Source organism: Lepidochelys kempii, chromosome 6 (assembly GCF_965140285.1).
Source record: "Lepidochelys kempii isolate rLepKem1 chromosome 6, rLepKem1.hap1, whole genome shotgun sequence".
NCBI lineage: Eukaryota > Metazoa > Chordata > Testudines > Cheloniidae > Lepidochelys > Lepidochelys kempii.
The window spans coordinates 14,425,613-14,449,673 of NC_136385.1; the positions used below are offsets into that span (position 1 = coordinate 14,425,613).

The window sequence follows — 24,061 nt, forward strand, 5'->3', positions numbered from 1 at the left end:
TATCCACTAGCGGAGTGAGGGGCTGGTTCACCTCCCACTAGGAGTAGTGGGGCAAACATCTGGCCTGGTTTTAAGGTGGATCTTGGTAAATATATGACCAGGATGATGGGGTTACATGGGAGAGCAGGGGACTGGATATGATCACCTAGATGGTCCCTACCAGTTCTGTGTCCCCATGGCAATGTTTCCCATCTCCCCATCAATTTTCCCTATTAGATCCCAAGAGTTGCTGTCAACATGGCCTTGAACTGGATCAATCAAAGCAACCCCCCCCCCCCAGGCAGCTGCTGCCTGGGAGGGAACAGGATGTTATGTCGCAGGGACAGATAGGTGCTGCCCTGGCCCATCCGGCTTCAAATTCCAAAGCACTGTGTTCCCGGGAAATGGGTTTGCTGGGGCTCCAAACCCTGTGCACCTGGGACATGCAGGCCTGGGGAATTGGGAGGGGCAAGTGCCTAGGACAGGAATAGCAGGTTCAGCGGCTACCAGGGATTGAGGTGTATTAACAGAGCGTGGGCTGGGGAGCCTGGGATAGCAGGGGGTGGTGGGGCAGAACAGAGGGGCCCCTGGCAGAGCTGTGGGGGGCAACCCAGGTGGGGTTGTGGGGCAGGACCCAGGGGCACTGGCAAAGCTGTGGGGGCCAAGTCAGGACTGGGAGAGCAGGCGGCTATGGGGCAGGACCCAGGGCGCTGGCAGAGCTGTGGGGTAGGGCCCAGGGCTGGGAGAGCAGGGGGCTGTGGGGCAGGACACAGGGGCACTGGCAGAGCTGTGGGGGTCAGTGCAGGACTGGGAGATCAGCGGCTACGGTGGGGATTGAGGGGCGCCACCCTGGGGAACGCTAGCAGGGGCTCAGCTCAGCCCACGCCGCCTTCTCGGCGGCCCCAGTCGCCCGGGGAAGCCCAGGGGCCGGGCTGTCCCTTTAAGAGCCGCCCCCAGGGGAGGCGCCTGGCGCTGCAGCCTCCCGGCTCTTCCTGGTCCAGGCGGCGGCGGACGGCCGGGGGCGCCCGAAGTTTGTGGCAGGTGGGCCGGGGAGCGCATGGCGCTGGTCACCGTCCGCAGGTCCCCGGCCGGCAGCGGCCACAGCTCCCCCACCGGCCGCAAGGTGAGTGCCTGACCCAGACCAGCCGGGAGCGCTGCCCGGACTTCCCTAGGGACCCCTGCCAGCTGGACTCCCCGAGCCGAGCTCCCCCTTCCCTGATCCACTCCCGGGCCACCCAGCCCCTGCCCCAGCTGGGCTCCCCTTCCTCCCTTCCCATCTTCTCCGTGCCTCGGCGCTAGTTCCTGCGCCGGCTTTGGGGCTGTCTCTGCTCCCTGCCGAGCTCCATGACTGGGGAAAGGAGGGTTGTGGAATGGTTAGTGCTCTGCAGCGCTGCCTGTGGGGTGCGCCCGGCTGCCCCAGCCCCAGCCTCTCGCTGGCTGTGGGGTGCGCCCGGCTGCCCCAGCCCCAGCCTCTCGCTGGCTGTGGGGTGCGCCCGGCTGCCCCAGCCCCAGCCTCTCGCTGGCTGTGGGGTGCGCCCGGCTGCCCCAGCCCCAGCCTCTCGCTGGCTGTGGGGTGCGCCCGGCTGCCCCAGCCCCAGCCTCTCGCTGGCTGTGGGGTGCGCCCGGCTGCCCCAGCCCCAGCCTCTCGCTGGCTGTGGGGTGCGCCCGGCTGCCCCAGCCCCAGCCCCAGCCTCTCGCTGGCTGTGGGGTGCGCCCGGCTGCCCCAGCCCCTCGCAGCAGGGAGCGCTGTAGTGCACGTGTCAAGAGGGCTGCCATCGCACATGGGTGCCTAGTGCCTGTGGCTGGCTCATTCCCCTTGCCTAGCCTGTGTTGCCCTGCGGTTTATCAGGCACCGGTACTGACTTGTCATTAAGTTTCACAAACGGACACTTCCTTAGGAGGCTGCTTCCCCTTCAGTTAGTGTCTTGCAGTCTGCAAAGTCACGCTGAGTGCACCGGGTTCCAGGGCCCCAGCGCCTGGGTTCACCCCCCAGTGCCCCTCCAGCAGGATCCACACCCCAGGCACTAGGGCTAGGATTCACCCCCCCCCCGTCCCCCTCCAGCAGGATCCACACCCCAGGCACTAGGGCTAGGATTCACCCCCCCCCCCGTCCCCTTCCAGCAAGATCCACACCCCAGGCACTAGCATTAGGATTCATACACCCAGCCCCCTTCCCCAAAGCAGGATCTATGCCCCCAAGCAGGATCCATGGCCAGGATTCGGACTCCCAGCTTCCCTTTGTACAGCCATCTCCTGGCTGCGTGGGCTTGTGAGCATCGTGTCTGGTTGCATGCACTCTGCTGGGAGTTGCCGCTCAGGAAGGGTTGGGATGCTGTTAATTTTATTTTCCACACTAAAAAATGTCAGAGGAAATTGTTGCTGGGCTGCTAGACCCGTTCCGGCTCCCAGGAGGGAACGAAAAGATCCTGATACACAGGCTGAGGCTATGGATGATGCCCGAAAGGGCTCATGGCCCAGTCGATGCTCCAAATAGGTGGGAGGTGTCAGGGTGATGCCTGCCCCGAATGTGGCCATTTCCCCGTTGCAGCCTGGCAGTGGGTGGCAAACCCCAGCCAAGGTTTTGGAACTCCAGCTTCCTGTGTTAGCAAATGACCTCAAGCGAGTGCCTTGCAGGCTGCAGGGATCTGCAGTAGCTCCAGGCTCCATTGGAGTAGAGGGCACAGGGTGCAGGAGTCCCTGACCCTGCTGCCAAGCCTGGCTCCTCTGGCACATCAGCCACACTCCCCTGCTGTCCCTTCAGCTCTCTGTGCCCACTCCTGGGAGGAGCAGGAGTCAGGTGACCCCTGCGGGCTGCCAGAGCTGAGCAGGAGTCCTCCTGCAGGATGCTTCTTGGACACGGGGGCACTGCACTGGGGGCAGGGGTTCTCTCCTTTCCCCTCTGCTAGGGCTGCTATCTCTGCTTTGTCCGCAGTTCCCCCCTAGGCTGCCCCTTCCCCACCTACATGCCCCCAGGAGCTCTCCCTCATTGACTTTCCAGGCATCCCTGGCTCCGCTTGCTCTGTTGCTCTCATGGGGGGCTTGGCACACCCCACCCTCTGGAGAAATGCCTGGTACAGGGTGGATTAACCAGGCCTGTGTTTCAGACTCCCAGCACATGCGTGTGCCTGGCAACACTGCTGTTTTGTTTACAGCCTTCACGAAGTTTTTTTGCTGGGGAATTTCAAGAACGGGATACAGGGACTGTGATCCTCCCCTGACTCCAGCTTCTTGTTTTTAGGTCTGGGGCACTAAGGGTGACACAATACAAGGCCACCATCTCTGAACTGAGAGCTCTGCTGGCAGAGTGTGAGACTCCGTCGGCACCACTGGGCCCCTGGCAGGGTGATCAGTTGGCCGGCTTCTATTCAGACATCTGCAGGCACTAGCTGCTGCCCAGCACTGCTGCTCAGAAATCTCCCTGCGGCCCTGCAGTGTCAACTTGTTCCTGGGGGGCTTGAGGTGCCGCTCACACCCCAGAGGGCTGGAGGAGTTGCCCCATCCTCATTCCTTGCTCTGGACCTGCCCACCCTGTGCTGAAGTTTGGGAGATGGGACCACCTCATCTCTGGCCCTAGCTGAGTGCCATGGGGTCATAGCCCACATGCCCACCCCCTGCAGGGGAGCAAGTCCTGCACCCAACCTGGGGCTGATCTATCCGTCTGTGGTTCTTTTGCAGGATGAAGAGCTTTCCAGGAGGAGCCAGCTGCAGCGACGGTGAGGTGCCATCCCTATAACCTCCCCCCCCCCCCCAGCCAAAGGGGAGCTGGTTCCCAACCCCAGCCCCCCTCTACCTGCTCCCTGGTCACTGGCGGGAGATGAGAGGCAGGTAAGGGGGTCCCACCAGGGAGGAGCAATGACCATGCACCCTGCTGTTTGGAAGGAGGAAGTGATGCTGGGATTCCCATGCTGGGCCCTGCCTGTTGCATTTGAAGGTCTTGCCCTATAGTGACTGGATAGGAGAAGGGACTGTGCCCCATATTGGCCCCCCCAAGCATCCAGGCTGCTGAGCGGGTGGGTGTTCCTATCAATCACTCTTCACCTTGCTGACTTTTGAGTCCTGCCCCCATGAATCACCCCAGCCTTTGCATCTGCTCAGAGCCCCAGGGTGAAACTAACCTGCCCCTGGAGAGTTTTACCTCTGTCCCCTGCAGGCATCTGATCACCTGCTCTGAAATTGACCAGGGGCTTGTTAGTGGCCAAGCTCTGAACAGCTGCTGAGGCACAGGAGCCACCTGCCTGCAGACTCAGGCAGACGCCTCACATCTGGGCAGTTGTCTTCACAACCCTAAGGGTTACAACTCATTTCTTTTTCTCAGTGGAAGCTGGCGTGCCCAAATTTGACAGAGTAGGTCCCTCCCCTCCCCTGGGGCCGGCTTCCTTTGTAGGTGCAGGATGTTCCTCTGTCTCATGCCCATGTCCCCTCCCCATCTGCCCCCAGGCACAGCTTCGTCATGGTCAAAGGGGCCGCCCTGCTCCTGCAGGAAGAGGAGAAGCTGGAGACAGTGCAAGAAGCCCCGCCCTCCCCGGACCAAATGCAGAGCCAGCAGGAGCAGCACCTGCAGCTGATGATGGGGCTGCTGCGGCAAGAGGACGCCATCCACCTGGTGAGACGGGGCACAGCTGGCACAAGGTGGCTTCCAGGAGAGACCAGACCAGGGGGCAGAAACAATGGGACAGGGAGCGGAGATGGGTGATGGGGACAGTTGCCACATCAGATCATCAAATCGTTGGGTCCATCCAGCCCAGGATCAACACTTCCCTTCACCTCCCTCCTTGCCAGCTTGCCCCATATCAGCCCCATGGACCCATCCAGTCCAGCATCCCCCCACTGTGCCCCATATCAGCCACATGGGTCCATCCAGTCCAGCATCTCCCCACCATCACCCCTTACCCCAGATTAGCCCAATAGGCCGATCCAGCCCCACAGGCTTCAGTGCTGCAGGAGCAGCTATCTCTGTGTACCCACAATGCATTGCTCCCACCCCACCTCGTCCTGGCACTCCCATTCGGGGGGCCAAGGTCCCCAGCCAGTGCTCTGGGCGTGAGGGTGAGCACAGCTTGGAGCAGCCTAGTGGGTTTGATCCTGGTGTTCAAGGTGGAAGCAACAACAGGATGTATACTGTAGGTGGGGAGGGGAAGGGGCAGACTGCGCCCTCCATGCCTGTGTCTCCCTGCACTCCTACTGCCCCTCTCCTGAGCCCTGTTACTCACTGCCCTGCCCCCTCCCTTCTTCCCAGTCCCAGCTGCAGCTGCCCCTCCCCATCCTGACTGCACTGGCCCAGTTCCTGCAGCACCCCCTCCCCCCCCACCCCCCGCATCCCACTCCCCGCAGCCCTGTGTGCACAGACTCCCTCCCTGGCAGGCTGGCTCAGGGCTGAAGTCCATCCATTGCATGAGCATTATTCATTGTTTGCGATCCCAGGCCTGGTCCCTCCCCCCGCCCCGTCCCTGGCACTGGCCCAGCCTGACTGGAGAATTGTTAACCACTCAGGCACGTGGGCTGCTCCACTGACCGGCAGGGTACAGGATGTCATGCCAGGCTGGAAAGCGCAGGGCTGGGCTGGGCAAAGTAGGCTTCTCCCCCTCCCTGGTGTCACAGCACCCCTTGCTGTGGAGGACGGGGCTGGGCAAAGTAGGCTCCTCCCCCTCCCTGGTGTCACAGTACCCCTTGCTGGGGAGGACAGGGCTGGGCAGGGGAAGGTGGGGTGCTGTCTGTGTGCAGCATGGAGGTTGTTGGGGGAGGGGATCCCTGCCTGTGGAATTTCATTTCTGAGCAGCCAGTTCCCCATTTATGGCTGAAGGGCTCTTGCTCTCACCTCCTGGGCTGGCAGCCAGAGCCAGCTGCACAGTCCAGCCCAGGGGACTCTGCAGGGAGCTTCCCTTGCTTGTAAGGCTGAGTCATGCTGCCTATGCCCCCAGGGGCCCCCCAGCCCTGAGAGCTGTGTGTGGATTGCTGAGCCCCAGTCACACACTGACCCCCAGAGCAGAACAGAGACCCAGAGGTTCATCTCTTAACATCCCCCTTACAGAGCCCTGACACTGAGCTGGGAAACCACTGCCCAGCCCTGCCCTCTGCAGCAGGGGATGCTGGGAAATTGGGGAGAAGGAGGTGCCTTTACTGCCCAGTCCTGCCCTCCCCGAAGGGGGCGCTGGGTCACCACAGAGGGGGCAGAGCCTACTCTGCCTAGCCCCGCCTTCCACAGCAGGGGGCACTGTGACACAGAGGCAGGGGCATATCAGGGGCACCGGGAGGTCACATGAAGAGGCAGGTCTCAGTCTGCCTTTGGCTTCATCTCCAGGCTGTGCGACTGGAGTCAACCCGACCCCACCGGATCCGGTATCTGCTGCTCGTGTCGACGGAGGAGCTGGAGGGCAAGAGCGAGACAGTGCTTCTGGGTGTGGACTTCCCTGAAGAGGGGTGAGGAAATTGCGGGGGGTGCAGTGAGGAGCACGGAGGGATAGGGGATGCAAGGAGTGTGTTGGTGAGTGAGGCATGGGGAGGGGGAGCACAGAGGAGAGGGGAATTAGGGTGGGGGGGAGCAGGACTGAGGAGTGGGGCGTTCATGCCCCATGACCCATGGGGGGAGCCACCTGAGCTCTCAGCACCAGAGTGGCCAAACTCTTTGCTCTGCCCTTGGGCTGCCCCCCAGCACCAGAGCAGAACCCTGGAGAGGCACAGGGAGCTGGAGTCTGTGGGGTCCTTGTTCCAAGTCTTGTCCTTGTTCCAACCTCCCCCATACCCCAGTGGGGACCCCTACACTCACCCCCTAGCTATGCTGTGCGCTTTGACCCCTCTCTCTGCCCCTAGATCAGCCAAATGCACCCTGGGGATGGTGCTGCCCCTCTGGAGCGACACCCAGGTCTTCCTCGATGGCGATGGGTAAGAGATCTCAGTCGTCTGTGCTACCCCACTGGGGAGATCTCCTGTGCGGGGAGAGAGGGAAATTCTGCCTTGTGTGCAATCAGGACTGCGTTTCACCCCCCCACATGCCACACACAGTGCCCCCAGCGAAAGCCTGTCCTGCCCTCTGCTGGACGGAGATGGGAGTACAGGCTCCAGACTCATTGCCTGAACCACTGCCTGGCACACAGCTCCCCCTCCTCTCTCTGAACAGGGTCGTGGGACTCTGAGAGCCATGCCAGCTCCCACAGCAGCACCACCAGCCATGGCCCACGCGAGGTGCTCAAGGTCCCGTGTGCTCTGCTGGGGCAGCTGCATCTTAACCAGCCATCACCAGCCCAGTCAGCAGTGAGAAATTGTACCAAAATGTTTCCTAACGTAGGAAATGTTTATGGGCCACCCTTACATTTCAGAGTCAACATCATAAACTGATACACATTTGTACCTGTCCCAGCTGTTGCTCTGAGCTGCCTGCATACTCAGGCAGATGCCACTGTGGTGATCTAAGCAATAATAACAACACTTGGCTCCTATCTAGGGCTTTTCATCAGTAGATCTCAAAGCACTATACAAAGAAAGTCAGGAGCATTAGCACCATTTTACAGATGAGGAAACTGAGGCACAGAGGGGGAAGTGACTTGCCCAAGATCACCCAGCAGACCAGAATCCAAGCCAGAAATAGAACCCAGGTTTTCTGAGTCCTAGGCCAGTGCTCTACCCAGTAGCCTCACAGACCTCCTTAAACAGGAAGCATGTATTAAAGGAAATAGCCTTCTGTTCTTCAACTTGAGTCCCAGCTTTTACTCTTTTGTTTACCAGGGTCCTCCCAGTATTTGGAGCTCTTTAGTGCACACTGCGACCTCTGGTGGCTGTATGAAGTACTGCAAGGCCCAGATGTCATTTTTTCTAAAGGAAGCTGAGAGTCTGTGTGGGGATGGGCTTCTCAAATGGGCAGGGCTTGGTTTGTGGGGCAGAGGTTGGGAGAATACCAACACACTCTCCTCCCCCTGCAAATGGTGCTGCCGCTGCTGTATGGAGCAGAGAAAGCCCAGCTTGACTCTCAGATCCCAGATGCTGCAACCCACCCCACCTCTGCTCATGCATGTGATCTGGGTTCCAGGGAGCTGCTGGGCTTGCACTGCGCATTTACAGAGCCTCTCAGTCCAGCCCTGTGTGTGAAGGGTGAATGTCCTCCTCTCCTCCTGCATCCAGCCCCCTCTCCCTGCCCAACCCCCCTGTGAAATCCCTGCCTTGCTCTCTGTGTCTAGGGGCTTCAGTGTGACGTCCGGGGGGCAGACGCGCATCTTCAAACCCATCTCTGTGCAGACCATGTGGTGAGTGACCCCCACACTGCCTGTCAAGTGCAGCTGGTCGGAGCTTTGGGATTATGTGGGGGATGGAATATCACTGTGGCTGGGACCCACTAGAACAAGGGTTTAGGGACAGAGTGGGAGAGATGGGATTTGAGCTGGACTGTGAGCTTTCCATTTGTTCCGCCCATCAGACTTGGAAAACAGGGGATATCTCTGGGGATAGCCCCAGGGAGGAGGTGTCATGGCTGCAGAAAGTAGAGGGATACCTCTGGGGTTTCCTTTGGGGGAGCTGTCAGGGCCACTGGGGCAGAGGGATATCTATGGGGATTGTCCTGGGGTGGAGGTGTGGTGGCTGTGGGAGACAGAGGGATGTCTGTGGGGATTACCTTGGGGTGGAGGTGTGGTGGCAGGATATCTGTGGGAATTGCCCTGGGATGGAGATGTGGTGGCCACAGGAGTTGGAGGGATATCTGTGGGGATCTCTTCCCCCTTATGTGTCCCTGTGCCGAAGCCCTGCAATCAATGGAACAGGATGTCAAGACTGATTCCCCACTCTGGCATTTCGAGTGCAGAAGGTGGGGGCCCGCAAGGATTCTAAAAATTAATACTGGCCACTCCAGGCTGGCATTGAACTCCCAAGGTCACGGTTTCTCTCTGACCTTGGATGGGTAGCCACCCAAGTGCAAAAACCTCTTTGGGACCCAGGAAGGCTCACTTGGGAATTCCCTCCTCTGGGATACCCTCAAGCCCTTTCACCCCCACCCCACACCAGGGAAAAGCTGAGAAAGAAAACAAAGGAAATCAGCTGTTGCCACCAGCTAATTAAACAACATCTGCACAAACCTCTTAGGGACACAAAAATCCAATCCTGTTCTTAAAAATGGTAAATTTTATTAAACCCCAAATGAAAGGAAATACATTTGGAACCCAAGCTTTTTGCTAGATCTTAAAAAAACAATTACAAAAATTAAGTATCAAGATAGCTCTCTTGAGGTTCAGCTTAAAGGTTACAAGCAAACAAAAGCATCTGGGGTTAGCACAAAGGAGTCCACAAGCCAATAAGAAATAAAATAAATAACCCTAATAGCGTCTTCCTAGACATTCGCTGATTATTACATATTTGGGGTTTCAGATAAGTAGGGTTGAGGTATGATTTGATGCTTTTTCATACCTGGTTTTAAAGCTGCATACAGCATTGCTGCTCTGCTCTTTTCCGGAGAACCACAACACAGACAAAGAGAAGTTATTTCCCTATTTTAAAAAGTTCTAGCCCTCCCATTGGCTCTTTTGGTCAGGTGCCCACTCCTTTCCTTTTACCTGTGGGCTTGTTAACTCTTTACAGGTAAAGCACAGAATCATAGAATATCAGGGTTGGAAGGGACCTCAGGAGGTCATCAAGTTCAACACCCTGCTCAAAGCAGGACCAATCCCCAACTAAATCATTCCAGCCAGGGCTTTGTCAAGCCTGACCTTAAAAAATATCTAAGGAAGGAGATTCCACGACCTCCCTAGGCAACGCATTCCAGTGTTTCACCACCCTCCTAGTGAAAAAGTTTTTCCTAATATCCAACCTAAACCTCCCCCACTGCAACTTGAGACCATTACTCCTTGTTCTGTGATCAGCTACCACTGAGAACAGCCTAGATCCATCCTCTCTGGAAACCCCTTTCAGGTAGTTGAAAGCAGCTATCAAATCCCCCCTCATTCTTCTCTTCCGCAGACTAAACAATCCCAGATCCCTCAGCCTCTCCTCATAAGTCACGTGTTCTAGTCTCCTAATAATTTTTGTTGCCCTCCGCTGGACTCTTTCCAATTTTTCCACATCCTTCTTGTAGTGCAGGGCCCAAAACTGGACACAGTACTCCAGATGAGGCCTCACCAGTGTCGAATAGAGTGGAACGATCACGTCCCTCGATCTGCTGGCAATGCCCCTACATATACATCCCAAAATGCCATTGGCCTTCTTGGCAACAACAGCACACTGTTGACTCATATCCAGCTTCTCGTACACTGTAACCCCTAGGTCCTTTTCTGCAGAACAGCTGCCAAGCCATTCGGTCCCTAGTCTGTAGGGGTGTATGGGATTCTTCCGTCCTAAGTGCAGGACTCTGCACTTGTCCTTGTTGAACCTTATCAGATTTCTTTTGGCCCAATCCTCTAATTTGTCTAGGGCCCTCTGTATCCTATCCCTACCCTCCAGCGTATCTACCTCTCCTCCCAGTTTAGTGTCATCTGCAAACTTGCTGAGGGTGCAATCCACACCATCTTCCAGATCATTTATGAAGATATTGAACAAAACCGGCCCCAGGACCGACCCTTGGGGCACTCCACTTGATACTGGCTGCCAACTAGACATGGAGCCATTGATCACTACCCGTTGAGCCCGACAATCTAGACAACTATCTATCCATCTTGTAGTCCATTCATCCAATCCATACTTCTTTAACTTGCTGGCAAGAATACTGTGGGAGACCGTGTCAAAAGCTTTGCTAAAGTCAAGGAACAACACGTCCACTGCTTTCCCCTCATCCACAGAGCCAGTTATCTCGTCATAGGAGGTAATTAGTTTAGCCAAGCATGACTTGTCCTTGGTGAATTCATGCTGACTGTTCCTGATCACTTTCCTCTCCTCTAAGTGCTTCAGAATTGATTCCTTGAGGACCTGCTCCATGATTTTTCCAGGGACTAAGGTGAGGCTGACTGGCCTGTAGTTCCCAGGATCATCCTCCTTCCCTTTTTTAAAGATGGGCACTACATTAGCCTTTTTCCAGTCGTCCGGGACTTCCCCGGATCGCCATGAGTTTTCAAAGATAATGGCCAATGGCTCTGCAATCACATCCTCCAACTCCTTTAGCACTCTTGGATGCAGCGCATCCGGCCCCATGGACTTGTGGTCATCCAGTTTTTCTAAATAGTCCCGAACCTCTTCTCTCTCCACAGGGGGCTGGTCACCTCCTCCCCATGCTGTGCTGCTCAGTGCAGTAGTCTGGGAGCTGACCTTGTTCGTGAAGACAGAGGCAAAAAAAGCATTAGCTTTTTCCACATCCTCTGCCACTAGGTTGCCTCTCTCATTCAGTAAGGGGCCCACACTTTCCTTGACTTCCTTCTTGTTGCTAACATACCTGAAGAAACCCTTCTTGTTACTCTTAACATCTCTTGCTAGCTTCAACTCCAGGTGTGATTTGGCCTTCCTGATTTCACTCCTGCATCCCCGAGCAATATTTTTATACTCTTCCCTGGTCATTTGTTCAATCTTCCACTTCTTGTAAGCTTCTTTTTTGTGTTCAAGATCAGCAAGGATTTCACTGTTAAGCCAAGCTGGTCGCCTGCCATATTTACTATTCTTTCTACACATCGGGATAGTTTGTCCCTGTAACCTCATTAAGGAATCTTTAAAATACAGGCAGCTCTCCTGGACTCCCTTGCCCCTTATGTTATATTCTCCCAGGGGATCCTGCCCATCATTTCCCTGAGGTGGTCAAAGTCTGCTTTTCTGAAGTCCAGGGTCCGTATTCTGCTGCTCTCCTTTCTTCCCTGTGTCAGGATCCTGAACTCGACCATCTCATGGTCACTGCCTCCCAGGTTCCCATCCACTTTATCTTCCCTACTAATTCTTCCCAGTTTGTGAGCAGCAGGTCAAGAAGAGCTCTGCCCCTAGTTGGTTCTTCCAGCACTTGCACCAGGAAATTGTCCCCTACCCTTTCCAAAAACTTCCTGGATTGTCTGTGCACCACTGTATTGCTCTCCCAGCAGATATCAGGGTGATTGAAGTCTCCCATGAGAACCAGGGCCTGCGATCTAGTAACTTCCGTGAGTTGCTGGAAAAAAGCTTCGTCCACCTCATCTCCCTGGTCTGGTGGTCTATAGCAGACTCCCACCACGACATCACCCTTGTTGCTCACACTTCTAAACTTAATCCAGAGACACTCAGGTTTTTCCGCAGTTTCATACTTGAGCTCTGAGCAGTCATACTGCTCTCTTACATACAGTGCCACTCCCCAACTTTTCTGCCCTGCCTGTCCTTCCTGAACAGCTTATATCCATCCATGACAGTACTCCAGTCATGTGAGTTATCCCGCCAAGTCTCTGTTATTCCAATCACATCATAATTCCTTGACTGTGCCAGGACTTCCAGTTCTCCCTGCTTGTTTCCCAGGCTTCTTTCATTTGTATATAGGCACTTGAGATAAGGGGGGGGTGGAGGGTGAGAAAACCTGGATTTGTGCTGGAAATGGCCCACCTGATGATCACTTTAGATAAGCTATTACCAGCAGGACAGTGGGGTGGGAGGAGGTATTTTTTCATATTCTCTGTGTATAAATAAAGTCTGCTGCAGTTTCCACGGCATGCATCCGATGAAGTGAGCTGTAGCTCACGAAAGCTCATGCTCAAATAAATTGGTTAGTCTCTAAGGTGCCACAAGTACTCCTTTTCTTTTTGAGATAACTCGGTGATCTTCCCTTTTTCTCAGCATGAGGCAGGACCTGCGTGCTCCTGCTCGTGATTCCTCTCGGTATCCCACTTACCTCAGGGCTTTGGTCTACTTCCCCCGGTGAACCTAGTTTAAAGCCCTCCTCACTAGGTTAGCCAGTCTGCTTGCGAAGATGCTCTTCCCTGTCTTCGTTAGGTGGAGCCCGTCTCTGGCTAGCAGTCCTCCTTCTTGGAACACCATCCCATGGTCAAAGAATCCAAAGCCTTCTCTCCGACACCACCTGCGTAGCCATTTGTTGACTTCCACGATTCGACAGTCTCTACCCAGGCCTTTTCCTTCCATGGGGAGGATGGACGAGAAGACCACTTGCGCCTCAAACTCCTTTATCCTTCTTCCCAGAGCCACGTAGTCTGCAGTGATCTGCTCAAGGTCATTCTTGGCAGTATCATTTGTGCCCACGTGGAGAAGCAGGAAGGGGTAGCAGCCCGAGGGCTTGATGAGTCTCGGCAGTCTCTCTGTCACATCGTGAATCCTAGCTCCTGGCAAGCAGCAGACTTCTCAGTTTTCCCGGTCAGGGTGGCAGATAGATGACTCAGTCGCCCTGAGGAGAGAGTCCCTGACTACCAACACCCACCTCTAAGCAAGTAGAGAATAGCTACAAACGGGGATTTTGCAGCTAACTGGCTGGCTGGGTGCCCACAAAAGGGAGCTCTCCCCCCTCTCATTTGTCTCACAGGGGCTGTGACAGTAAAGTAGTTCTAGTGCAGATGCCCCATTCCCAGGCACTAGCCAAGCAGCAGGGGAGCAGGTGGGGTCCCACATGGGGAGGACCCCCTCTCCTCCCAGTGGGCAGGGGTCTGTGCCTTGCGCTTGTTGTGTCTCCAATCTGATGTCTGTCTGCTCCCCTCCCCCAGGTCGGTGCTGCAGGTGCTGCACAAGGCATGCAATGAAGCTGTCCACAACAACCACTTCCCCGGGGGCAGCGCTCTGGGCTGGGCTGAGTGGTACCAGCGCACCATAGCCTCAGAGCAGAGCTGCATCAATGAGTGGCTGGCCATGTCCGACCTGGAGTCCGTGCGGCCCGACTCCCCTGCTCTCTTCTCTGACCAGTCAGTACCAGCGCTGTGGGCGGGGAGGGGTGGTATCGGCACAGGGTGGGAGGCCAGGGGGGCTCCCCCCACCAGCTTCATTCAGCGAGCCACAGATGTCCCCCTCTCCCTGGGGCAGTCCTCACCTTGGCAGCCAGCGGGGATCTGGACAAGGCAGGGCTCCACATAAGAGCCTCGAACGCTGGATGCTGATTGGCTGGAAAAGAGTTCTCACCCCCTTGCTGGAGCACCAGGTTTGAATCTTCCCTAGAGTGTGTGAATCGGTTGAATCTAAGCCAAACCCTAGTAGGCGGGTGGGGTCTGGGGGCAGAATCCGGGAGCCCTGTGGGCTTTGACACCCTACCTATTTCTGTGCCCCAGGCCAACAGAGCGTGAGCTTATGGAGCGGAAGATCCGGGCCAAACTGCGTGAGCTGATGGCCACGGCTGATCTGGAGAGCATCACCTCCAAGGAGGTGGGGTGCATGGGGAGGAGGGAGAGGTGGAGGAGTGGGTGGTGGAGGAAGGGGTTTGGGGTGGAAGATGGAGATGGGCATGCATTTTTGGGTAAAGATGGGCCTGGGAAGTGATTGGCTGCGGGAACGGGAAGGAAAGAGGGGCAGGATGTATGGGTTAGGGGGAAGTGGGAGTAACCAGCCAACCTTGCTTCCCGCCCTGGGGCCAGAGCGGGATCTTCCCTCTGATGCTCTGTTCCCCTTGCAGATCCGCACGGAGCTGGAGCGCCGCACTAGCTGCAGCCTGAAGGAGTACAAGGAGTTCATTGACAATGAGATGCTGCTCATCATGGCCCAGATGGATCGTCCCTCCAAGATCTTCGATCACCTGTACCTAGTGAGGAGCTGCCAGAGGCTGGGGAAAGCTCTGTCCTGGTCTCTTCCAGCAGGGGGCACTGCAGGGAGTGGAGCAGGAATGCAGGCTGTGGGGAGAGCTCCCACCTATTCCAGTTCTGGCCTCTCCCAGAAGGGGGCACTGTGGGAAGTGGGGCAGAAGCACTGGTTGTTAGGGGAGCTCCCAACTACTCCAGTTCCATCCTCTCCCAGCAGGAGGAGCTCTTGCAGTTACTCAGGGCTGGACGTAGCCCCCTGGGGGTTGGACTTTCCTTGAGAAAGCGCTAAGGGAGCGGCTGCAGTCGCTGCCCCGGATTTCCCCATTCGTCCATTCACCCTGCTGTCCCCCTCTCTGCCTGTCTCTAGGGCTCCGAGTGGAACGCAGCCAACTTGGAGGAGCTGCAGCGCAACAGGTGTGTGCTCCGGCCCTGGGGGAGGGTTGGGGGAAGATTCCTCACCTGGCCCGTGTTGACCCAGGGCATCTTTCCATTGCCCTGCAGTGGCCAGACAGTGTAGAGAGGTTAGTGAGTCTGCTGCTGCTCCTAGGGCAAGGTCTGTCCCCACAGCCATCCTGAAACACTGGAGCCCAGGTGCTGGGGGATGGGTGTCTTGGAGGGCCCCTGCCCCTGCCTGCCTATTGTTCTCCAGGATGCAAGGGGCTGTCTGAGCTGACTTTGAAACCTGCCTCCTGCACTGCCTCACTGCACTGCTGGTGCTCCTAGTGGGGGGGCAGGGCAGCTTGTCTCCAAGGCTGCCTGCTGGGATGGGCACTGGGAGTAGGGTGTTTCGGGGTGCGGTAGTACTGGGGAGCCCCCAGCACCTCCCTCACTCCTCCTCTGTGTCAGAATCAGCCACATCCTCAACGTGACCCGGGAAATCGATAACTTCTTCCCGGCACTTTTCACCTACCTGAATGTGCGGCTCTATGATGAAGAGGCTTCCCAGCTGCTGCCCTACTGGAAGGAGACATATCACTTCATCTCGGCTGTCCGGTAAGCGGGAGGCTTGCGGGGAGGAATCGCACATGTGCTGATAACCAGGCGAATCACCCCTCCCATCTCTGGGGAGCTGCTGCCTTGTCCGCTCCACGCACCCCGGCCTCTGTCACTGGAGCTAAATGAGATCCCCAAGATGGTAGTGGCAATTGGACCTTTGTCCTCTCTGTGCCTGCACTGTGGGCTGCAGCCTCTAGGTCAGGGGTGGGCAAACTTTTTGGCCTGAGGGCCACATCAGGTTTCTGAAATTGTATGGAAGGCCGGTTAGGGGAGGCTGTGCCTCCCCAAACAGCCAGGCATGGCCCAGCCCCCACGGGACTCCTGCCCCATCCAACTGCCCCTGTTCCCTGATGGTCCCCTGGACCCCTGCCCCATCCACCCCTCCTTCTCTCAGTCCCCTGACTGCCCCTGGACCCCCTGCTACCCCCCAGGACCCCTGCCCCATCCAACCACCTCTTCTCCCTGACCGCCCCTGGACCCCCCACCCCTAACAGCCACCCTCCACCCTATTCAACTGCCCCTCTCCTTCCTGAGTGCCCCCTCCCCGGGACCCCTGCCCTGCTCCCTGTCCCCTGACCACCCCCCCGGGACCCCTGCCCCCATTCAACCCCCCTGTTCCCCGCCCTCTGACTTTGCGGATGATACTAAACTGGGAGGAGTGGTAGATACGCTGGAGGGGAGGGATAGGATACAGAAGGACCTAGACAAATTGGAGGATTGGGCCAAAAGAAATCTGATGAGGTTCAATAAGGATAAGTGCAGGGTCCTGCACTTAGGACGGAAGAATCCAATGCACCGCTACAGACTAGGGGCCGATAGGCTAGGCAGCAGTTCTGCGGAAAAGGACCTAGGGGTGACAGTGGACGAGAAGCTGGATATGAGTCAGCAGTGTGCCCTTGTTGCCAAGAAGGCCAATGGCATTTTGGGATGTATAAGTAGGGGCATAGCGAGCAGATCGAGGGACGTGATCGTTCCCCTCTATTCGACATTGGTGAGGCCTCATCTGGAGTACTGTGTCCAGTTTTGGGCCCCACACTACATGAAGGATGTGGATAAATTGGAGAGAGTCCAGCGAAGGGCAACAAAAATGATTAGGGGACTGGAACACATGAGTTATGAGGAGAGGCTGAGGGAGCTGGGATTGTTTAGTCTGCAGAAGAGAAGAATGAGGGGGGATTTGATAGCTGCTTTCAACTACCTAAAAGGGGGTTCCAAAGAGGATGGCTCTAGACTGTTCTCAATGGTAGCAGATGACAGAACGAGGAGTAATAGTCTCAAGTTGCAGTGGGGGAGGTTTAGATTGGATATTAGGAAAAACTTTTTCACTATGAGGGTGGTGAAACACTGGAATGCGTTACCTAGGGAGATGGTAGAACCTCCTTCCTTAGAGGTTTTTAAGGTCAGGCTTGACAAAGCCCTGGCTGGGATGATTTAACTGGGAATTGGTCCTGCTTCGAGCAGGGGGTTGGACTAGATGACCTTCTGAGGTCCCTTCCAACCCTGATATTCTATGATTCTCCTGGGCCAGGAGCTCAGGAGCCGGGCAAGACGGTCCCGTGGACCGGATGTGGCTCGTGGGCCGTAGTTTGCCCACCTCTGCTCTAGGTGGCAACATAAACTGCCTCTTGCAGAGTCCATTACAAAAGGAGTGAGTGTGGGGGAGAGGTCCAAAGACATGCATGGGAACGATCATATGTAACTTGGGTCACGTGTGGGCACTGGAAAAGGAAGTGTGGAGGGCATCTCTGAGATAATCATCATAGCTTATCATTCCAAAACAGCAACCATGACCTGGTGGTGTCTCTAATCTTAAACAGCTCCTCAGGAGGACAGATGTTGACGGGGGAAGCATTCAGATGTTTGCCTAGGCTCTTCACATTCACATCTGGGGCTGTTCCTCAGCTTCCACTTGATCGTATTGTCACCTGTCTCTGCCACCCCAGCTCTCACTCGATTTAGAGTACATCTGTGTGTGACAGAGCAGGAATTTTCTGTAGTATTTTTACGAGCCCTGTGTGTACCTCAGTTTCCCCTATACCTTGCATGGCGACCTGGTGTGGGGAGAAAAGTTTGCTCTCAGTGAAGGCTGAGACATGGTGCGTGTGTGTGTGTGTGTTCGTTCATATGGCCTAGCTGACAGAGCGGACTGAATGGGTTGTTAAAAAAGGGGGGGGGGTAGCTCAGTGGTTTGAGCATTGGCCTGCTAAACCCAGATTTGTGAGTTCAATCCTTGAGGGGGCCATTTAGGGATCTGGGGCAAAAATTGGGGATTGGTCCTGCTTTGAGCAGGGGGTTGGACTAGATGACCTCCTGAGGTCCCTTCCAACCCTCCTATTCTAATACTAGCAGAGGCCAACTCATATCAATGGAACATCTGAGAAGACAATGGAAAGCCCACTCACCAGGACATTGACACCTAGCAACCAATGACCCCAGAGGGCTGGGGATTTCCCTGCCTCTCAGGAGGGAAGCTGAGCAGAGAGCCCCAGAGGTTCAGGCTCAGGTGGCAGGGAGGCCATATGGCCTGCCCTGTGAATCATAGAATATCAGGGTTGGAAGGGACCTCAGGAGGTCCTCTAGTCCAACCCCCTGTTCAAAACAGGACCAATCCGCAATTTTTGCCCCAGATCCCTAAATGGCCCCTCAAGAATTGAACTCATAACCCTGGGTTTAGCAGGCCAATGCTCAAACCACTGAGCTATCCCTTCCCCCAGAAGGAGACTGCTTCAGTGTCTGGCACCACAAAGGGGGTCCCCCAAGAGATTGTTCAAATTTGGGGGTGTTGCACTGCCCTTGGGGATCCGCAACGCAGGGTTTTCGTTCAAGGTCGTGCCTGGAGGGAGTGGTTGTGAAGGAATTTGGTTCTCCAAGTTCTTCTGCCTCTTTATTACTCTGGAGCTTGCCACAGAGGTATTTGGGGTAAAGGGTTTTCAGAGACAAAGCTCTTTCGGGACTTCAGCCTCATCGATGAAGAGAACTGGATAAATTCAAACTTTAAAAGAAAATTGGATAAATTCATGAAGGTTAAGCTATTAACCAGGATGGGTAAGGAATGGTGTCCCTAGCCTCTGTTTGTCAGAGGGTGGAGATGGATGGCAGGAGAGAGATCACTTGATCATTACCTGTTAGGTTCACTCCCTCTGGGGCACCTGGCATTGGCAATGTTGGTAGACAGGATCCTGGGCTGGATGGACCTTTGGTCTGACCCATATGGCCGTTCTTATGATGGTGGAATGTGTCCGTGCAGTGGGTATCTGGGATCATACACCTGTTTTGGTCTCTCCTTTCTACCTCACTGACGATGGTGTAGTCCCTGCAAGGCAGTATAGCTACAGTTTAAAAGTGCCTGTGATGATTCTGCGGGATTGATTGAGTTTCTGTAACAATTTTGTGTGCATAGCTCATGCTGGACCATATGGAGCACAGCACTCTGGAGCTAGTACCACAGGGCAAGACTGGTCAGTTGGTGTGCTTTGGGGTGAGCTCCCCTTTTATGTGGGCCAGTTTTTGGAGTACGCAATTCCTGGAGTTTCACTTTCTTTTTCAGTTTCTTGATGTGCTCTTTGAGTGCCACCGTTCTATCTGAGGGAAGGGAACAGAAGGAGACTCCACTGATTGGAAGGCATGAGATGCACTGTCCTAGGGTTGGGGGTTCAACGACCACCACTCCCAAGAGGCGGAGGCGGGTGGTGGTGGTCGGGGACTCTCTCATCAGGGGGACTGAGTCATCTATCTGCCGCCCCGACCGGGAAAACCGAGAAGTCTGCTGCTTGCCAGGAGCTAGGATTCACGATGTGACGGAGAGACTGCCGAGACTCATCAAGCCCTCTGATTGCTACCCCTTCCTGCTTCTCCACGTGGGCACCAATGATACTGCCAAGAATGACCTTAAGTGGATCACTGCAGACTACGTGGCTCTGGGAAGAAGGATAAAGGAGTTTGAGGCGCAAGTGGTCTTCTCGTCCATCCTCCCCGTGGAAGGAAAAGGCCTGGGTAGAGACTGTCAAATCGTGGAAGTCAACAAATGGCTACGCAGGTGGTGTCGGACAGAAGGCTTTGGATTCTTTGACCATGGGATGGTGTTCCAAGAAGGAGGAGTGCTGGGCAGAGACGGGCTCCACCTAACGAAGAGAGGGAAGAGCAGCTTCGCAAGCAGGCTGGCTAACCTAGTGAGGAGGGCTTTAAACTAGGTTCACTGGGGGAAGGAGACCAAAGCCCTGAGGTAAGTGGAGAAGCGGGATACTGGGAGGAAGCACGAGCAGGAGTGCGTGAGAGGGGAGGGCTTCTGCCTCATACTGAGAAAAAGGGACAATCAGCGGGTTATCTCAAGTGCCTATACACAAATGCAAGAAGCCTGGGAAACAAGCAGGGAGAACTGGAAGTCCTGGCACAGTCAAGGAATTATGATGTGATTGGAATAACAAGAGACTTGGTGGGATAACTCACATAACTGGAGCACTGTCATGGATGGATATAAACTGTTCAGGAAGGAGAGGCAGGGCAGAAAAGGTGGGGGAGTGGCACTGTATGTAAGGGAGCAGTATGACTGCTCAGAGCTCCGCTATGAAACCGCGGAAAAACCTGAGTGTCTCTGGATTAAGTTTAGAAGTGTGAGCAACAAGGGTGATGTCGTGGTGGGAGTCTGGATCAGGGGGATGAGGTGGACAAGGCTTTCTTCTGGCAACTCTCAGAAGTTACTAGATCGCAGGCCCTGGTTCTCATGGGAGACTTCAATCACCCTGATATCTGCTGGGAGAGCAATACAGTGGTGCACAGACAATCCAGGAAGTTTTTGGAAAGGGTAGGGGACAATTTCCTGGTGCAAGTGCTGGAAGAACCAACTAGGGGCAGAGCTCTTCTTGACCTGCTGCTCACAAACTGGGAAGAATTAGTAGGGAAGATAAAGTGGATGGGAACCTGGGAGGCAGTGACCATGAGATGGTCGAGTTCAGGATCCTGACACAGGGAAGAAAGGAGAGCAGCAGAATACGGACCCTGGACTTCAGAAAAGCAGACTTTGACTCCCTCAGGGAACTGATGGGCAGGATCCCCTGGGAGAATAACATGAGGGGGAAAGTAGTCCAGCAGAGCTGGCTGTATTTTAAAGAATCCTTACTGAGGTTACAGTGACAAACCATCCACATGTGTAGAAAGAATAGTAAATATGGCAAGCGACCAGCTTGCTGATCTTAAACACAAAACACAAAAAAGAAGCTTACAAGAAGTGGAAGATTGGACAAATGACCAGGGAGGAGTATAAAAATATTGTTTGGGAATGCAGGAGTGAAATCAGGAAGACCAAATCACACCTGGAGTTGCAGCTAGCAAGAGATGTTAAGAGTAACACGAAGGGTTTCTTCAGGTATGTCAGCAACAAGAAGAAAGTCAAGGAAAATGTGGGCCCCTTACTGAATGAGGGAGGCAACCTAGTGGTAGAGGATATGGAAAAAGCTAATGTACTCAATACTTTCTTTGCCTCTGTCTTCATGAACGAGGTCAGCTCTCAGACTACTGCACTGGGCAGCACAGTATGGGGAGGAGGTGATCAGCCCTCTGTGGAGAAAGAAGTGGTTCGGCACTATTTAGAAAAGCTGGACGACAACAAGTCCATGGGGCCAGATGCGCTGCATCCAAGAGTGCTAAAGGAGTTGGCGGATGTGATTGCGGAGCCATTGGCCAAAATCTTCGAAAACTCAGGGCGATCGTGGGAAGTCCCGGACGACTGGAAAAAGGCTAATGTAGTGCCCATCTTTAAAAAAGGGAAGGAGGAGGTTCCTGGGAACTACAGCCAGTCAGCCTCACCTCAGTCCCTGGAAAAATCATGGAGCAGGTCCTCAAGGAATCAATTCTGAAGGACTTAGAGGAGAGGAAAGTGATCAGGAACAGTCAGCATGGATTCACCAAGGGCAAGTCATGCCTGACTAATGTAATTGCCTTCTATGACAAGATAACCGGCTCTGTGGATGAGGGGAAAGCAGTGGACGTGTTGTTCCTTGACTTTAGCAAAGCTTTTGACACTGTCTCCCACAGTATTCTTGCCAGCAAGTTAAAGAAGTATGGATTGGATGAATGGACTACAAGATGGATAGAAAGTTGTCTAGATTGTCGGGCTCAACGGATAGTGATCAATGGCTCCATGTCTAGTTGGCAGCCAGTATCAAGTGGAGTGCCCCAAGGGTCAGTCCTGGGGCCGGTTTTGTTCAATATCTACATAAATGATCTGGAGGATGGTGTGGATTGCACCCTCAGCAAGTTTGCAGGTGACACTAAACTGGGAGGAGAGGTAGATACGCTGGAGGGTAGGGATAGGATACAGAGGGCCCTAGACAAATTAGAGGATTGGGCCAAAAGAAATCTGATAAGGTTCAACAAGGACAAGTGCAGAGTCCTGCACTTAGGACGGAAGGATCCCATGCACCACTACAGACTAGGGACTGAATGGCTAGGCAGCAGTTCTACAGAAAAGGACCTAGGGGTTACAGTGGACGAGAAGCTGGATATGAGTCAACAGTGTGCTGTTGTTGCCAAGAAGGCCAATGGAATTTTGGGATGTATAAGTAGGGGCATTGCCAGCAGATCGAGGGATGTGATCGTTCCCCTCTATTCGCCATTGGTGAGGCCTCATCTGGAGTACTGTGTCCAGTTTTGGGCCCCACAGTACAAGAAGGATGTGGAAAAATTGGAAAGAGTCCAGCAGAGGGCAACAAGAATGATTAGGGGACTGGAACACATGACTTATGAGGAGAGGCTGAGGGAACTGGGATTGTTTAGTCTGCAGAAGAGAAGAATGAGGGGGGATTTGATAGCTGCTTTCAACTACCTGAAAGGGGGTTCCAAAGAGGATGGATTTAGGCTGTTCTCAGTGGTAGCAGATGACAGAACAAGGAGTAATGGTCTCAAGTTGCAGTGGGGGAGGTTTAGGTTGGATATTAGGAAAAACTTTTTCACTATGAGGGTGGTGAAACACTGGAATGCGTTACCTAGGGAGGTGGTGGAATCTCCTTCCTTAGAAGTTTTAAGGTCAGGCTTGACAAAGCCCTGGCTGGGATGATTTAGTTGGGGATTGGTCCTGCTTTGAGCAGGGGGTTGGACTAGATGACCGCCTGAGGTCCCTTCCAACCCTGATATTCTATGATTCTAATGTGACCCTTAAGTACACTGGATATTCATAGAGCTCAAGGATTGTACCAGCCCACGATAGTTTTGCTTGGCCTGATGGTGTTTCAGGTAGAAGGCATAAGCTGGTGTCTTGGTAGGGCTGGCATTCAGGATCCATGTGTGATAGTACACTCAGGAAGCCAGTTAGAATGTCCTCCAATCTTTCCGACTGGGTAGTGATGCAAAGATCATCTGCCTAAATAAATCTTCACACATCGGGAATTCCAGCTGGTCATTTGTGTAGACATAAACCAGAAAGGGTGACGCCACGGAACCTTGGGGCAAGCCATTCCATTGAGAATGACATTGACTTTTCTGGCCATCCATCACAACAAAAAAAGTCACTTTTTGAGCAGGGAGGTGACTTGGGCCACCTTGCTACTTCAGTAGAAGCACACAACAGTTAACAGGGTTATAAGTAACTGACAGGTCAACAGCACAACTTCTCTTAATTTTACAGGCTTTGAAGACATTTTCGATGTATTGAGTTAGGTTTACAACTTGGCCACAGGCAGGAAGGTCCTGGGCATGGTCATCAGTCAACTGGCCTTCTACTGCTGGTGCTATTCCATCTGCTATTGTCTGTTCATATAGCTTGTAGGGCAGGGGTGGGCAAACTTTTTGGCCCAAGGGCCACATCTGGGAATAGAAATTGTATGGCGGGCCATGAATGCTCACAAAATTGGGGTTGTGTTGCGGGAGGGAGTGAGGGCTCAGGTTGGGGGTGTGGGCTTTGGGATGGGGCCAGAAATGAGGAGTTCAGGTTGTGGGAGGGGGCTCTGGGCTGGGGTGGGGCAGTGGGGTGCCGGGGTGGGTGAGGACTCTGGGGGTGTGGGCTCTGGGGTAGGGCTGAGGATGAAGAGTTTGGGGTGCAGGAGGGTGCTGTAGGCTGGGATCAAGGGGTTTGGAGGGGGATCAGGGCTGGGGTGGGGGATTGGAGTCCCGGGGGGGGGTGAGGACTCCGGTTGGGGGTGTGGGCTCTGGGGTGGGGCTGAGGATGAAGGGTTTGGGGTGCAGGAGGGTGCTCTGGGCTGGGATCAAGGGTTTCAGAGGGTGGGAGAGGGATCAGGGCTGGGGCAAGGGGTTGGGGCAAGGGGTTGGGGCATGGGGAGAGGCTCAGGGGGGCAGGCTCCATGCGGCTTCCAGAAGGAGCAGCATGTCTCATCTCTGGCTCCCATGGGGAGGTGCAGCCAGGCGGCTTTTGCACGCTGCCCCGTCCAAAGGCGCTGCCCCTGCAGCTTCCATTGGCGCGCCGGAGGGGGCCATTGGAGCTGGAGCGTAGGAGCCGGAGCGGGGCCATGCTGCTGCTTCCAAGAGCTGCATGGAGTGGCCCCCGATCCTGCTTCCCG

The 24,061-nt window shown here is 54.9% G+C and overlaps 1 protein-coding gene across 5 annotated transcripts in view; it reads left to right on the top strand.

Annotated features, from left to right (window-relative positions):
- The window catches only part of SSH3 (slingshot protein phosphatase 3), a 45,852-nt gene that overhangs the window by 1,465 nt on the left and 20,326 nt on the right, over positions 1-24,061 (top strand). Inside the window, exons 1-11 of one of the 5 annotated variants that reach the window (XM_073346835.2) lie at positions 871-1,102; positions 3,655-3,692; positions 4,417-4,582; positions 6,278-6,396; positions 6,787-6,858; positions 8,148-8,213; positions 13,539-13,733; positions 14,094-14,187; positions 14,435-14,563; positions 14,926-14,972; positions 15,405-15,551. In XM_073346835.2, the coding sequence (XP_073202936.1) occupies positions 1,037-1,102; positions 3,655-3,692; positions 4,417-4,582; positions 6,278-6,396; positions 6,787-6,858; positions 8,148-8,213; positions 13,539-13,733; positions 14,094-14,187; positions 14,435-14,563; positions 14,926-14,972; positions 15,405-15,551 (1,139 nt within the window). In that variant the 5' untranslated portion in view covers positions 871-1,036. Of the gene's footprint in view, positions 1-870; positions 1,103-3,654; positions 3,693-4,416; positions 4,583-6,277; positions 6,397-6,786; positions 6,859-8,147; positions 8,214-13,538; positions 13,734-14,093; positions 14,188-14,434; positions 14,564-14,925; positions 14,973-15,404; positions 15,552-24,061 lie in introns of those variants that run through there. The other 4 variants (XM_073346834.1, XM_073346836.2, XM_073346831.2 and 1 more) reach the window with 4 other exon arrangements.